Raw genomic sequence first — 16,598 nt, 5'->3', positions numbered from 1 at the left:
TCCAAACCATTCTATGACTCTATGATGATTACATGATTTGATTGTCTCAATCTTGTATAGTATCCTCTTCCCTACACTGTATTCTTACCTTGTAAACGTTCACTTAGTTGTATTAAGAAAGGGTCTAAGTTGAGATTTTCTGTAAACGTTGCAAAAGAGAAACAAAACGTTCAGTCTTCCCTGTGACATCAGGGAATGTGATGTTTTCTCAAATTTTTATTAAGTAATATTTTTTCTCTTATTTTGAATATATTTATAGATATTTTTGTTAGCATCTTTCTGCATCTTGCTTCTGCCCTGCCAGTAAAAAATTAAGAACCTTTTCTTCACATCCAGACTATTCACAAGGATTATTTTTTCTTCAAATGAAAAACTGGAAGGAAGTATTTTGTTTCTATGTTATCCTTGCTAATTCTCATTGTGGGCTGTCTTAATGATCTTGAAACTTAAGTCCATGAAGATTGCACATTTGTGGATCTAAAAAGTTCTTTTCCAAAACCAAATCTAAATAAATATCTAATTTTAGATATTGTGAATAAAGTATTACTTGTATCCTTTTTATTATTGGTAATATTTTATTTAAGGAAAATCACAACTTTAATTTTACTAGATTTTTTAAATGACCTAAAAATAAAGTTTTAAGAAAGATGGGTGATCCTTGACTTTAAACAATTTTCCCTGACTATCTGAGAAAACTGATATTATCAAATACATACTGATGAAATGGTAATATGGGATGTTTACTGCCTTGATTCATAACTATGATCTCTGCTCTATTTTTCAGATAATTTTTAGCATAGAAGGGAATGTTAACCCATAAATAAACACAGACTTTTTTAAAAAAATATCTAAATTTAAGAAATAATTGCTCAATTTTCTTTGAAAATGATCATTTTTTATTGTTTAAGGAAAGATACATTTCTAAAATACCCCAATAAAAGATGGCTTTATATTAAAGGAATCTGTGGAGAAAGGCATTTCTATCTATTTAGGTTTAAGAAAAGGACTAAAATCTCACAGAATGAGGAGCTGAAAAAAAACAAACCAAAAAACACATAACTAGGGAAGCTGAGATATCAGTGAGATGTGAGGCACGAGGCAAAGTGTTAAAAAGAATATAGATTAATTATTCTTGATAACATTTACTGTTTTATGAGTAGTTTTACTTAAAGAATATTATGGGCACTTTTTTTTTTTTTTTCTTAGATGCATAAGAACTGTCCTACATGGTCATGCATTGTCTATGTTAGAAGAGTCATCAAAAAAAAAAGCTGAATTATGGACATTTAAGGTGGGGAATTAACGAATTTCCTTCACATCAGAAGTAACTTTAAGGGGTCACAATTTTATTAAAGCTGTTTTATAGCTATATTTTAGCTTAATAGAAAATGACTGCCATCTCAGTAGCAACTCCATTTAGCTTATACTGAACTTTTTATTTTAAACAAGATTAAGATCCTTCTGCTTCACAGTTCAGTGATTTAATTTATCTTCAAAGTTACGACTATAATTGAAAGACTTTTAGGAGACTTCTCAATCAGATAGTAATTTCAATTTCCAAGGAAAATATTCAGAAATTTCTCTTAAAACTTACAAGTGAAAGAAATGTGAAACAAATAGAAGCTCTGTTGTGATGTCTTTAACATTAGTAACTTCTATAATTAAGCCTGCAAAGGCAATCAAAATATAATTTAGGTTTCCCCTGTTCCTGACAGACTACTCAGCATTTCCATAGGGTCTGATCACCTGGTTTTGCTCTTTGAAAACACTGACTTAATCTGCTTTGTACTTCGATGTTACCGGTTATTGTAACTGCCTTCCCTCTGGCTTGCGCACATTTGTTAATGCAGAGGTAAGGACCAAGGAAGGACATTTGTTTGATACCCACTACACAAGTGCTTCAGGAGATCCCAGTGCTCACTAGCATGAGAAGAGAGACTCTGCAACGAAGTCCAGCTGCATTCCATGAACATGTACAACACAATGCAACATGGAGACAATTTTTGTTCTGTGAGAAACCTAGTGTGAGAAGAAACCAATATAAACAGTGAGGCTGTGACTGACTTAATGAGCCTTGTGGAGCAAATGCACTGACATAGATATGAAGTGTTTAGCAAGCCTTTTCTGTACCACTTATGCTGTGAATATGGACATAACCATTCCAGTTGGTGACAGGTAAAAAGTCTCTGTTTAATATGCATTTTTTTCTATAGTGTGGACATTCAGGGCTAGATTCTGATCTAGAACTGATTTGTCTACAGGCTTGCTTGGTCTTTAAGCTGCTTTCATGGTCAAAAAAGATCTGATCATCCCAGTCAGGGCAAACTAGGGAACATTTTGTTCAACAAAGTTACAAGGAAAGAAATTTTGTTGTTTAAATGTATGTTTCTAGTGCCATCCTATCGTAATCAGGATGCCTCCATGGAACTGGTAGACATGGCAAAGGATTTGTGCAAGAGCCAAATCTCTAGTGCAGTAACTAGGTGGCATAGTATCTAAAAAACCTGTAACTCTCCATGCTTATATATTCAAATATAACCCCTGGATTCTACTTCCGAATTTACTGAATTGCTCCATGGACTGTATTGATTGCATTACCCAGATCTCCATCGCCCCAAATGTAAACTCCAGGCTTTAGACACTTCTATGTCAACACTTTTAAATTTCAATGTTTAATCTGCCAGCTGAACATCACTAACAGTGACATAAAAGCACAAGAGAAACAGCAGTCTCTGTCTGTAACTAATAAAGCATGTTCAGCTTTTTGTTAATACCTACTGAGATTCAGTTTTTAGATAACTATTCAATGGGAAATATAATTCACAAAAAAAAAATAAACAATCTCACTCCTTAAACTGAGAACTTCAAATCATTTACTTTTCCTTAATTTCATTTCATCTTCTTACTAATTTCTGAGTAAAAAATACCAGTCACCCTTTTCAATGTTACTTCTACAGAAAGAGGGAGTCAATCTGCTAAGAAAGAGCCTGTAAAACAAAATTTTTAGCTTTTGTTATGACTTTTAAAATTGGAAATATATTAGTTTTGTATATAAAAGTATTTTTTTTTAATATTCTATGCATGGGAACTATATGTAAAAGAAGATGAAAATCATATATTAGTCTTTAGTCATCTTTACTTGTTAAAGTTTTAATCTAATTTCAAGGTTTGAAGTGCACTAATCAAATATAATTCTGATATTTTATCAGACTATCTAGAGAAATAGCACTGAAAAACTAGTGTCGTGTGTGTGAGATTAAATTTTTCAACAAAGATAAAAATTGAATATACAAATATTGTTGTAAATAATTTCACAACTAGAACTTCCTCTTTAAGAATGTGTAGTGCAGATATCTTATTACTAATTGTTTTAGCTTTTAATGGAATAAAAGACATCTGCCTGACAGGGAGCTTAAAATAAAACACAAAATTAAAAATATTTAAGGACTATATTACAAAATGTAACAGCAACACTTAAATTCAATATAATCAGGGAAAATCAGCATCTGCATGTAACTCATGCAGAAACCTACCCACTGTTCCTTGTCTTTTATGTGATTTAGCAGCCTTGCAGTTTACCATACTACTGTCTGTTCAGCCATGACCACCATGTCTGAGCCAAAGGTAAAAGAAGCTATGCAGAATTTCTAAGTTATGATGTAGCTATGAAATATAAGTTCAGGCACACATTCCAGATTCAATATGACAGCAAATTTACTGCAATCAGGTTAGTTTCCAGATAAGAACAATTGATAAAACCAGTTTAGCACAACCACCGTAAACAGATAAGCTCTCTTTATTCAGTACTTTAGTGACTGTCTATACTATCATATAAAGATCAGTATGACTTCAGATGGTTTAATATACGTCATTTTATGTATCTAATTTAAAAGCAAATGCTATTATAATGATTCTGTAGTTCACAGGGAGATATTCATGTGCATTTATTTGCATTTTGGAATCCTTGTGGACAAGGCCAATTCTGCTCAGTACTGCAAAAGTGTATTAAAATCAGTGTAAGAGAAAAAGAGAGAGAGAGAAAGAAAGTGAGAGAGAAGGAGAAAAAAGGCAAACCGAAAAAGGACAATATATCTTCACCCATAAGGGTAAGTTTCTAAAATTGCTCTCCGTTTGGTTAAACACCTAAGTCGATAAACATTCTGAATAACATACAAGAACTCATGAAGGAAAAAAAACCCAAAATTAATAGTTTCAGAGTTATCTGTCAGTACAGCATAGAGTAAACATAATTTATTCTTATACAAACATAATTACTGAAGTTTATTTGTTCACATTCATTTGCTCATTTTCAAATGTAATGTTATTTTCAAATTTAAATAAAAATCTATCAGGGAGATTTCAGACTTACTCTCATAGTGAATTAGGAAACCAATGCTGGAACGACTGTTGTCTGTAGTGAACAGCAGATACATGTAATTTCCAGTACTGATAAGGAATTGGGGTGCTTGTGTTCCATGGTATTCTCCAATTAATGGTGATGAGTTAGCTGGCCCATCTCTGACTTCCAAAGTATCATAATTAACTTCAGTCTGAAATCTGAAAAGAAATGTGTAAGTCAGGTGGTAGGTAGAGGAATGGTGTTATCTTCTTTAACTCCTAGAAATGCAACCCATGTGTAACTCATCAAAATATCATACACATAAAAATTTGCATATCTGCAGATCCATTGGTGTATTACTGAGGATAATGACTAAGGAAGGTTTTATGCATATTTTTCTTGCTTTTTTGTGTCTGGTATCATATAAAATTCATAATGATGTAATATACTTCAGACTAACCATCTGACTGGGCTTCAGAAAGACATTTAATGGAGAATCTGGATAAAAAAAATACAAATTGTCTCAAAAACTGCATTACGATAATTCAAGAAATTTCTTGCCCTCAGGCTAAATAATAGTTGGACATCTTAGGAGCATGTTCAGTAATATTTCATTATTTCAACTCAATAATTTCATTATTTGATATTTGCTATTTGGCAAAAGCTGTTTTTCATATTCAACTGTTTAATTTTTCATCCAAAGATTTTTTTCTAACATAGTTTGCTACTTGTGTTTTAAATAATTATTTTTATCCTATGAAGTAAAGCAGTACAAAAGTACAAAACTTAAATCAAGCCCTCATTTTGAAATTTGTTACAGTTATAAATAATTCCTTAGTTTATCTCAATGTGTCCAAGAAACAGATAATATAGACAAGAATGGAGGAAGAGGAGGAGACTAATGAGATAGTTGATTTACAAGAACAAATAACTTTAAAAACAACAGCAGAGTCAATGTATCAATTATTAAACCACATTTCTCAAGTTCATATAGGATGTCTATGCGTGCAATCATCCACTACTAGTTGTTCTTAAATCAAACATCTGAAATCTGCTCTTTCTGTAGATGAAAATTTGACTGGCATTTTTCACATCAGATACTTTTCAGGACAGTTTATGGTTATATCAGATACTCTTAAAAACTGCAGCATCTAAACCATGCATACATCAATTTTCCGGTCAACAAAGTCTGTGCTATTACACAGATGTCTAGACTGATCTAAACATATTTGCCTGCAAGTCCAATACTCTTATTTTCCTAAGATGTTAATCTTTCAGAAATGCATATATTCTGAGATTTTCTCTTCTTTTCCCATAGGGCTTATTAGTTCAGCTTCTGAGAGCAACAAACTGTGTCCCTATGCAATACAACACTTTGAAAAAAGTGAATGCCCTTAAGCTGTCTTGCCAATGTGGGACACGTTAAGTGGGTCTGGAGATAAACTGTGTTCTTGTAATTAAAGAAAACTGCAAATAATAAAACATTTGGAAAAGGGGAAATATATGGAACATTCCTTCAAAATGTAAATAAACTTTATACGTAGGTAATGAAGATAGAATGAACAAGTTCCCCAGCCAAGCCATTACATTTTACAGACCAATTAGCATTGGTCATGTAAAATCATTTTCACAGACACATAAGAATCAGCAAGAGCAAGTTTGCATTTAGCAAGTATTTAGTAAGCTCTCAGTTCTTCTCTCATGATTCCCTGAGAACAAAAAACATATTCAGAAATCAGAAAGTATTTGTTTGCTTAACTATCAAAGCCAATGACTGCCTGGAAACTGACTTAGGCCCTTCATGTCGTTCCCTCTTCACACAGAAAACTCTCCAATTAAGGGTGCTTTCAACCAAGCTACCTACTCTACTTGGATATGTTGGCTACAACCCAGACGACTGCGTTCACTGCCATATATCCGCTCTGACAGTGGAACACAGGGCTTGCAGGCTTGGTATACATTAAGGACTAGTTTCTGGCAGTGAAGCCAGCTAGCATGGAATGGCCTGTATCCATACTCTTATATACGTCCTTTAGCCTCTCAAACAGGGAGATATTTTTCAAATTTCCTATTACAAATGGTTGCCTGCCCATACTAACTCCTGGCCATGCTCGATAATTATTTGGGAGAATGCTAGTTGGCAAGTTCAAGAAGTACCTTAGAGACTATTGCAGCAATGTAACTGCACAAACACACGAGTTCTTGTGTCTGGGAAGGTTCTTTGGTTGTGTTTAATTTACAGTCACAGAGGGCTTCACTAAAGTACTTGACAGCCTTGCAGTATCTTTCCATAATTTTAGAGATTACGCATAGATTTACCCTACGGTAGAATGAGGGAAACAGACAGATACTGCTGGGCTCGTTTAAATATTGTATTTGTACTTATGAATGGACCCAAGACCAATAATTCAATAGTTTAATTATTTTGACAGTTATGTTTGTGAGAAAAACTAACTAGTGCTCTAAAATAAAGCGCTCTCAGTCAGCAATTGCAGTTTTCTTAGCAGGGCGGTGTGACAATAGCGGGTTGCACACCCTTGCTAGACACAGAAAACTTAAAATAACTCCTACAGGAATTGCTACCCATTACAATGCTCTTTACTCCCAGCAGGTTTTTGCTTATTTCAAACTTAGAAATGTATTTGTAGTTAGTCTGTCTGTTTCTGAGAGTTTGAGGGGAAGTTGTTTTTTGGATTGGGTGTTTTTTGCAATCTTTACACTGCAACTGAATGATAAAGTAAGATAATTTATTATTGGAAGTTCTGCATCCTTACTGAAATTACTTAAGAGTTACTTTAAGAGTAATTTTAGTAAGAGTTACTTACTAAAATTACTTAATTAAGAGTTTTATTTTAAATGTTTATTAGCATACTTCTGCTAGTAAAAGGCAGGACATTCTCTAAACATTCACAGAGAATTTTAAAAAGACTTCAATAATGCTATATTATACAATTCTTCATATATAGTCAGGATACATAGGTATCCTTTTGAATAAAGAGGCTTGTTTTATATATGATCCAATGAGTTTTCAGCAATATTCAAAGTTCCAAAAATCTTCCAGTCAGCAGTTATCTTTCTAGCCCCTTTTCTTATGGCTCAAGTCAATTAGATTTCACTTTTTTTGTTACCCTTCCAGGCATTAGTCATGATCTGAAATGCAAAATGTTTCAAAGTAAAATGTTCATAGGGTTACTCAGCCATTTGCTGCTATTTCTGGAAAGTTTCTAAGTACTTTCATACAGAACATTTGTCTAGAAACATTAAAGCTTCATTAGCTCAAGTGTGAGATCATTTACATTATGAATATCACATTTGTGCAAGGTTTCATTCTGGCAGCTGTATCTGTGATGGTAAGACATATAGTAAAGTATAAAAGGGTTCTATTTTCCCCAAACTAGACAAGATAGTTGACAAAATATTGTACTTGTTAATTAATTGACAAAATCAATTAATTGATATTTTTTATTTATTTGTTAGCAATTTTGCGTACTCATTTGTAATTTGCTAATGTTATATCAGACAGCAGAGTTAGTTTCTTGTAAGCAATGAAAAGGTTTTCCATCCAGTTTTTAATCTGGGTAGCAAAGCCTTCATGTTAACAAAAGAAAATATCTTTATTGCAAAAGGGAGATTATTATACTAGCATTAACTTCTCAGATTATAACACTTTAAATGAAAATTACAATGCAATGTAGTAAAACTATACAATTTTCTAAACCTGTCAGGAAAGCTCCATAAACGTCCAAAGAAAGCAAGGAAAGGTTTCTTTTCCGTCTACTAAAACCAGTGTCCTTAATGGTAATATTGTTTTGCAATCGAAACATTTAGGGAAAGGAGACAGAATTCTTCTTTAAATAATGCTGATATAAAGCCGGAGCTGATCAATTGACTGTCTGATGTACTTTAAAAGTTACATGTGATCAGAATTCTCAGTTTTGTATGAGAATAAACTCTAAGTTCTTGTTTACTTTCATTACAGTTCAATTTGTACACAAAGCTCTAGAATGCTGTTAATGGAATATGTGTGTTCATCTGTCTAAAATTCAGTAAATTTAGTTCTTAAATAGAAGTTTATGTTTCCCATTAATTTCTTCAGAAGTACAGTCGTGATACCATTAAGGTCAGTCAGTCATCCAAACATCTGCAACTTCAGGCAACACATTTTCTTTTCTAAAATTAAAATGCTCCATCTTACAACCAATGTGACTGTTTGCTTTGCAATTGGGAAGACATCCCTGAACCTCAGGCTTCTGATGACTAATTTTTTAAAAAGGTTGGCGAATAAATATAAAGTTATAATTAACATACTAAATCTTTAATGAGAAAAAAATTGCAACTTCAAATTATGGAACTTCCTGCTGAATTCAATGAAAACAAACAACCTTTTGTTGTTGTAAGAAGTAACATGATAATTTTATGAAAACTGTGCAAACAGGACTTGAAAAAGGATATAGTAAACTAAATATATAGCCTATTTTCATCTTCTCCTCATTATTACATTTCACACCTCTAATCATGTTCACAAAAATCTTCTATGCACGTGTTAGTTTTCATTCAAATTTCTTGACAAAGGGTTACCACAACTTTAGCAGCTCAGTGACCAGTGTAAGTTCAAAATTCACCATTTTGTATATCAAGGCAGAATTCTTTTTCTTATATGATTTACTTGGCATTTACTTAATCTACCCGCAATTTTGTTGTCCAGACATCCAGTCTTGTAATAATCTTCAGCAAATTCTTCAGGCATCCTTTTTTTTTAATATTCTGAATAACTTAGTATGATTAGTCTAATTTTTCCTTTTTAAGATCATTTTTGAGCACAATGAAAAGTTTCAAACATAACACAGATGTCTGTAGATCACCCAAATTTCCACTGAGATTTTTATCACGTTAATTAAGTTTTTATTCATACAATGTCTTTCCTTGTAATAAAATGATGTTTAGCTTTTTTATAGCTCTTTGCAGGGTGAAGTTCAAAATACAAAACTTGCATTTTGAAAATCCAGGTAAACTATATCTAACATATTTCTGTGCTTTCTGACACTCTCAAAGAATTTATCATAGAATCATAGAATAGTTAGGGTTGGAAGGGACCTCAAAGATCATCTAGTTCCAACCCCCCCGCCATGGGCAGGGACACCCTCCACTACACCAGGTTGCTTAACGCCTCATCCAACCTGGCCTTGAACACTTCCAGGGATGGGGCATCCACAACTTCGCTGGGCAACCTGTTCCAGTGCCTCACCACCCTCAGAATGAAAAATTTCTTCCTTGTATCTAATCTAAATCTGCCCTCTTTCAGTTTAAAGCCATTACCCCTTGTCCTACCACTACATGTCCTTGTAAAATGTCCCTCTCCAGCTTTCTTGTAGGCCCCCTTTAAGTAATGTAAGGCTGCTTTTAGATCTTCCTGGAGCCTTCTCTTTTCCAGGCTGAACAATCCCGACTCTCTTAGCCTGTCTTCATAGGACAGGTGCTCCAGCCCTTGGATCATCTTCATGGCCCTCCTCTGGACTCGCTCCAGCAGCTCCATGTCCTTCTTCAGTTGGCGTCCCCAGAACTGAACACAGTACTACAGGTGGGATCTCACAAGAGCAGAGCAGAGGGGCAGAATCACCTCTCTCAACCTGCTGGTCACACCTCTTTTGATGCAGCCCAAGAATTCTAGGTTTCTGAGATAGGATTTCTTTTATGAAAGTCATATTGACACTTCAGTATATCATATTTATCCATGCTTCCACTAGAACTACACTTTGTTACAGTTTTCGTAGTGGGAATCCAGTATGCAGTCCCTTAGATCTCCATGAAAGACTTAACAGATCTGGTTCTTGAAGTGCACAGGTATTAAAATAGTTAATATATGAAGTCATAATAATTACAAAAGGATTACACATGCTACAGTTCACATTCCTTCTGCATATATGCACTTGCACTACCTCATGAGTCCACAGAAGATGTAGACTAGGCTGAAAATTATTCCCTTTGACAAATAGATTATTATTCCAGAAGAAATCTGCACACTACACACGGACATAATCCCACTGCATTCCATTGGCTCTAATTTAGGTCCACACTAAGACAACATTTTTACAAATTAATTGAGATGACAATTTCAGTTAGATAATACTTTAAAATGAAGTTTAAGACTCTGCTTTTAACAATATTCTTACGTCTGGACATCTTTTTCTCTCTTGTTTTGATCTCTGTGTCAATACTCATGGTGAAACCCACAGTATCCAAAGAAACACAATCTGACATGCACTGTGTTAGCCTATAGTATACCTACATGCACTGAAGAAGAGTCATAGAGTATATCAAGTTGGAAGGGACCCATAAAGATCATTGAGTCCAATCCTCTGCTTTTCACAGGACTATCTAAAACTCAACCATATGACTAAGAGCATTGTAGAGAATGCTCCTTGGACTCTGACAGGCTTGGTGCCATGACCACTTCCCTGAGGAGTCTGTTCCAGTGACCAACCATCTCTCAGCAAAGAAATTTTTTCGCAACGTCCAACCTGAACTTCCCCTGACACAGCTTCATTCCATTTCCTTGCGTCTTGTCGTTGGTCACCAGAGAGGAGATCAGCACTTCCCCCTCCACTGCCCTTGTTGAGTCTTCTCAAGAGGAAGGAGAAGACCCTTCAGTCTTCTCTTCTCCAAGCAGAAAAAAACAAGTGACTGCAGACACTCCTCATAAGCATTGCCCTCAAGATTTTTCACTAACTTGGTCACCCTCCTCTGGACACACACTAATAGTTCGATGTTCTCCTTATATCGAGGCAGTCAAAACTGCACATGGTACTCAAGGTGGGGCTGCACCAGTGCAGCATCTAGTGAGACAATCACCTCCCTTGACCAGCTGGCTGTGCTGTGCTTGATGCACCCCAGGACACAGTTGGCCTTTTTGGTTGCCAGCATGCACTGTTGACTCATATTCAACTTGTCATCAACCCAAACCCCCAGATCTCTTTCCGGGAGGCTGGTCTCCAGTCTCTCTTTCCCTGATTTGTATGTATAACCAGGATTACCCCATCCAAGGTACGGAATCCTGCATGTTATGCTAAATTTTGTATGTTTGGTGATTGCCCAGCTCTCTACTCCATCAAGATCTCTCTACCCTCAAGGGAGTCACAGCTCCTCCTAGTTTAGTATCGTCGGAAAACTTACTTAATGTACATTTGATTCCTGCATCCAGATAATGTATAAAAACATTAAAGAGCACTAGCCCTAAAACTGAGTCACGTAGAACTCCGTTGGTGAGTGGCTGCCAGCCTGATGTAACCCCATTTACTGTAACTCTTTGAGCCTGATCTGTCAGCCAATTAATCACCCAGCATGTTATGGACTTGTCTAACTATGTAATGTATGTTCCATCAGAAAAAAGTCCTAATGGGAAAAAACAGTGTATCCAATACACAATACTCAGAACTTTTTTCATATTTTTTTCCCTATAAAAATTATACCCTTATAGTAAGACCTGATCATCATCAGAGACAATATATAGTTGTAACTGAACACAAAAGTAGTCAAAGTCCAAAAGATATATTATTTGTGTGCTAGGAGGTGGACATTTAATGCAACTTGTTTAAAACATAAATAAACACAATGTAAGTACAGTTTTAAACTTTAATTTTCTGCTTGAGGAATAGTATTGTGAATGTTACATCACTTTTTTTTTTCGGTTTGGGTTTTTGGATACTTTTCCTCTTCAACGTTAAAACAAGCTTTTGTGTCCATACATTACTTCTTGATTAACTTTACGATTCTCACCTGTCAAAAGTGATCTTAATGGAATGTCCTGGTTTTGCTTCAATCACCCATTCACAATTCAGTGAGTCCTTATAATATCCTGGCCACCCTGGTGGTAAGATAACACCACTTGATGCTGTCAAATGTCCACCACACGGTGCTGAAAGAAAAATGCATGTATACTTGTATCATACCCAGTATTTCTAATACAATATTATATATTCAAAGAACTTACAAAAATTCAATTAAAAGCATAGAAAAATAAGTTTCATATAAAACACAACTGAATTTTCTACATTATGAGTACTTTGTTTTCTTCAGAATCTTAAGTCCTTCGATGTATCTTAACATAGCTCATTACTCTATACATATCTTACTAAACATAGCAAGGCACTTGATTCTGCCAGCCTTCCTTCTGTTGAAAAGCACATTATCTCATTAAAAAATTATGTATCATCATTTTTTAGTTATAGTATGATTCCACATTCATGTGGAAATATTCGGCAAACTGTTCCAAGTAGTTTATAGTTAATTATTTTAATTATACTCTGCTATCTAATACCTTTTTGAGTAATCATTCAGCTCAATGGAATTGACTGTTGTAAACATTCCATTGAATCATAGAACAGCTGAAGTTGGAAGGGACCTCTGGAAATCGAGTCCATCCCCTGCTCATTACAGCAGATTGCAAAGGACCATATATAGTCAGAGTCATGCTCTCCCTCCAAAGGCAGACACTCCACAGCCTCTCTGGGCAATCTATTCCAGTGTTTGATCACTCTTGCAGTGAAAGTTTTTTCCTATTTTTAAACAGAACTTCTTGTATTTCAGTTTGTGTCTATCGCCTCTTGTCCTGTCACTGAGATGAGTCTGGCTCCATCTTCTTTACACTGTCCCAACAGGTATTTATACACATTGATAAGATCTCTCCTGAGACCTGAGCTTTTTCTTCTCCAGACAATTTCAGTTCTCTCAACCTCTTCCGGCACGACAGATGATCCAAGTCCTTAATCATCTTTGTGATCCTTCACTGGACTCACTGCAGTATGTCCACATCTCTCTCATACTGGGGATCCCATGACTGCATCACCAATGCTGAATAGAGGAGAAGGACCTGTCATTTCCTCTCAGTCCAGTTCTCCAGCCTGTCAAGGTCCCACTGAACAGCAGCATAAGCATACGGTGTATCAGCCACTCCTCCCAGTTTTACATCATCTGCAGACGTGCTCACAGTGCACTCTGTCCCAGCATTCAGATCATTACTGAAGATTTTAAACAGTATTGGACCCAGTGTTGACCCCCAGAGTTCATCACTATGGACCAGCCTCCAGTTGGACTTTGTGTCACTGACCACAACTCTGAACCCAGCAGTCCTGTCAGTTGTCATCTCTTCAGAGAAGGCTATCAGGTTGGTCAGGCATGATTTCCCCTTCATAAATCCATGCTGACTGCTGACCACTCCCAATCACAATCTTGTTCTTCATTGTTTGGAAATGGTTTCCAGGAATATTGGTGCATCACCTTTCCCAGAGATTGAAGTGAGATCTGTAGTTCCTCAGATCCTCCTTCTTTCCCTTCTTGAAGATAGGCACTTGCTTTCACCAATCCTCAGGAACATCCCTGGGTTAAATGATCTTTCCAAGATGATTGAGAGTGGCCTTGTAATGTCATTAGCTGGCTTCCTCAGCACGCTTGGGTGCATCCCATCACACCCATTCCTGTATGTCAAATTTGTTTAAATATTCTCTAACTTGTATCTCCTCCATAAAAGGGGAAAAAAAGTATTGCAACAGAGCCATGAAAGTAACAAGGCTAGACAGGGAGCATTTTTCACAGCAGGATAAGAGGACTTTGGTGTAGGATTAAACAGCAGCAATGACTGAATAAATTTTAGGAAACCTGAGTCCCTTAAAAAATTAAGCTGTCATAGCATAGGGCTTTGGAATGTTATATGTTACCAAAGGCTACAGATGAATCTAAAACAGGAAAGGTTTCAAGGTCAGGTAAATTTATCTTCGTACCATTTGTATTACCCTCAAGTAGTCAGTGGTATCATTATCAGTAAATTCCACATTGCAGCGCATGAAATCATGTCACTTTTCTTCTGTTTCTCTAAGTAGTGACAAGCAAACTTATTATGCCATATGGAAATGAAGAGTAACATGAAATTCCTAGTTTTGATTCAATATTTTTAACAAAAAAAAACCTCAGAGAGGTTATTGGATTACATTCATGACTTGCACTTGTCTCTGGGAAGTTTCTCCAGATTTAAGAAAGTGGAAAAAAAGAGCAACTCCCAAAACACGAAACACGAACAAACTGAATTGTCTCTGAGGCAAAATGATTGACATTTACATTACATTTGTATAGTTAATGAAGAATGAAATGTATTTCATGGTAGTTTTTCATGTAAATTTTGTCATATTAAAAACAAGAACAACCAGAAGACTGTTCAGTCTCATCTGATTATAACACATCACTTACTTCACGTTTTTTCAAGTGTTGCTTACAAAGATTGTTAAATATACAAAGACACAGAGCAGAGCAACAACAAAAACCAACAGTTGCTCAGATATCTCAGACAACTAGAAGCAAACTGAATTATCTCTAAACTAACTAGCAAGGAAGCTTGCTCCATACTGTAATCCAAACCCAGAAACTCCTTCAATTATTGGCTAGAAATGTCAGCAAGGAACATATTCTGAATGCAACTTAAAGAACTATACTTCCTTCTATATCAAAACAAAAAATAGGCAAAATCTCAAAAAAGAATCTAATAGTTTAATCTTTTCCTCATTAAAAACTAGGTAAAAGTTTGAACCTGAAAGGTTCAAAAAAAGGCTAACTGAGCGATATTATGCATTTTCTTAAAGAGTCATTTTTGTATTTGTTTGCTCTGTAATTTTTTTTTTCTCAAAGTGCTCATCTTGGGTCCATTGTCTACGTGTTTGTGGAAATAAAATTACACAAAGATTACTGTCCTGGGTTTATGTGGTGGCGTTTTGGTAGCAAGAGGGGGGCTGCAGAGATAGCTCCTATAAGGAGCCGCAAGAAGCTTCGCCGGTTCCAAAACTGGTCAGATCAGTTTCTGGACAGGTCGGACCCATCTCTGGCCGGGGTTCAGCCAATCAGCATTTCTCTGTGAATGCCATATTTACGAAGGGACAAAGGAACCCAAGCCATCCAGGAACTGCAGTGAAGAGAGGGAGGGAGCCAGGGGGCTGCCCCCCTCCGGTCTCCCAGGTGGGCAGCTGCCCACCCTGGGCTGTCACCACTCAACTGGAGATGGCTGCAGCAGTGTGGCCCGGAGCACCCTGAAGTGTCCCGTTCCCAGGGCACCCGCTGGGTGGAGTTCATCCTGCCAGGACTGCCGAGGTTCTTTGAGCCGCTTGCGTCTGGTGCAGCTGCAGCAGAGAGACATTTTCTTCCTCTCCACCCTACTGAGGGGGAGGAGTGAGTGAGTGGCCTCGTGGTAGCTTCGCTGCTGGCTGGTCTAAACCATGGCAATTACATTGGTAATGTAATGTACATACATTGCTAGTACAACATCCAGGTTCACATACACTACTTCTTCTAGGCTGCTAAACATGTTTTTTCCGGTATCTATAAGTTTTCTTAGAAATGCCCAGTCTTATGAGAACCGAGTTGTCAAATTGCTCAAATAACAAATACCTTAAAAATTGTAGGATCCAGATCCTTAAGTCATTGCAATGACACTGAAATTAATGGAGGTGTGAGATTTCAACCAATTGGAAGGTTTGGACTACTTTCTTCAAAAAAAGTATCATTTAATTAAGTGTCTGACTATATAGCTATTGTTTACTAAAAGATACACAATTTATTGAACATTACTTTTAGGAGACACACTCTAGTTGTTTATTAAATACATATGTCTTGCCTTAGGACCTATCACTATTAGGCATCAAGGAACCATCCTACTTTTTCTTTTTTTTTCTCACTGTATTTCATACTAAAGAGAGTTTTAAGCCTAAGTGTAGCTCATCTTAGTCTGTTTATTCACTTAGGTAAGAACAAGCAAACAAATTTGGAATTTTTGGGGTAATATAATGAATATTAAACGTAGCTCTGATTTTCACCATATTTCTCACGAAAAACTGTACTGTAGGTTAATATGTTTCATACAGAAATTCAGGTATAGTTTTGTTCTGAGAAATTTAAAGGCGCAAATTTTGAAAAATGACTTTTCAATAGAAACTTTACTTCACTTTTCTATGTGGTAGATAATTATGTTCCTCAGTATGCTACAGCCAAAACTGTTATAACAGCTATAACTCACAACACAGTAATGATGGTGACAATCAGAACTTGAAAAGAATAGCAACCAGATTTTTTAGAATGCTAATTTATTCCAAGAATATAAAGTAAGCTATCTTGTTTCTATTATTGCTCTCTCATTTGACTGGAAGAGTGTTAAAATAAGATGAATCAATAACTTCAGCAAAAGTAGTCTTATTTATGTGTGAAATGTAAAAAGCAAGCTAAATTT

General features: G+C 35.8%; 1 protein-coding gene across 1 annotated transcript in view; it reads right to left on the bottom strand.

The window, feature by feature from the left end:
• Nucleotides 1–16,598, bottom strand: part of CSMD1 (CUB and Sushi multiple domains 1) — a 1,221,578-nt gene that overhangs the window by 281,792 nt on the left and 923,188 nt on the right. The window contains exons 16-17 of the mRNA XM_086608338.1: nt 12,113–12,251; nt 4,370–4,557 (exon numbers count right to left, since the gene is read on the bottom strand). Coding sequence (XP_086464464.1) covers nt 4,370–4,557; nt 12,113–12,251 — 327 coding nt within the window. The remainder of the gene's footprint in view (nt 1–4,369; nt 4,558–12,112; nt 12,252–16,598) is intronic.

This window comes from Tauraco erythrolophus, chromosome 2, assembly GCF_009769465.1.
Source record: "Tauraco erythrolophus isolate bTauEry1 chromosome 2, bTauEry1.pri, whole genome shotgun sequence".
NCBI classification, from domain to species: Eukaryota; Metazoa; Chordata; class Aves; order Musophagiformes; family Musophagidae; genus Tauraco; species Tauraco erythrolophus.
Note: the sequence above shows the minus strand (reverse complement) of the source record. Positions and strands in the feature narration are given on the sequence as shown.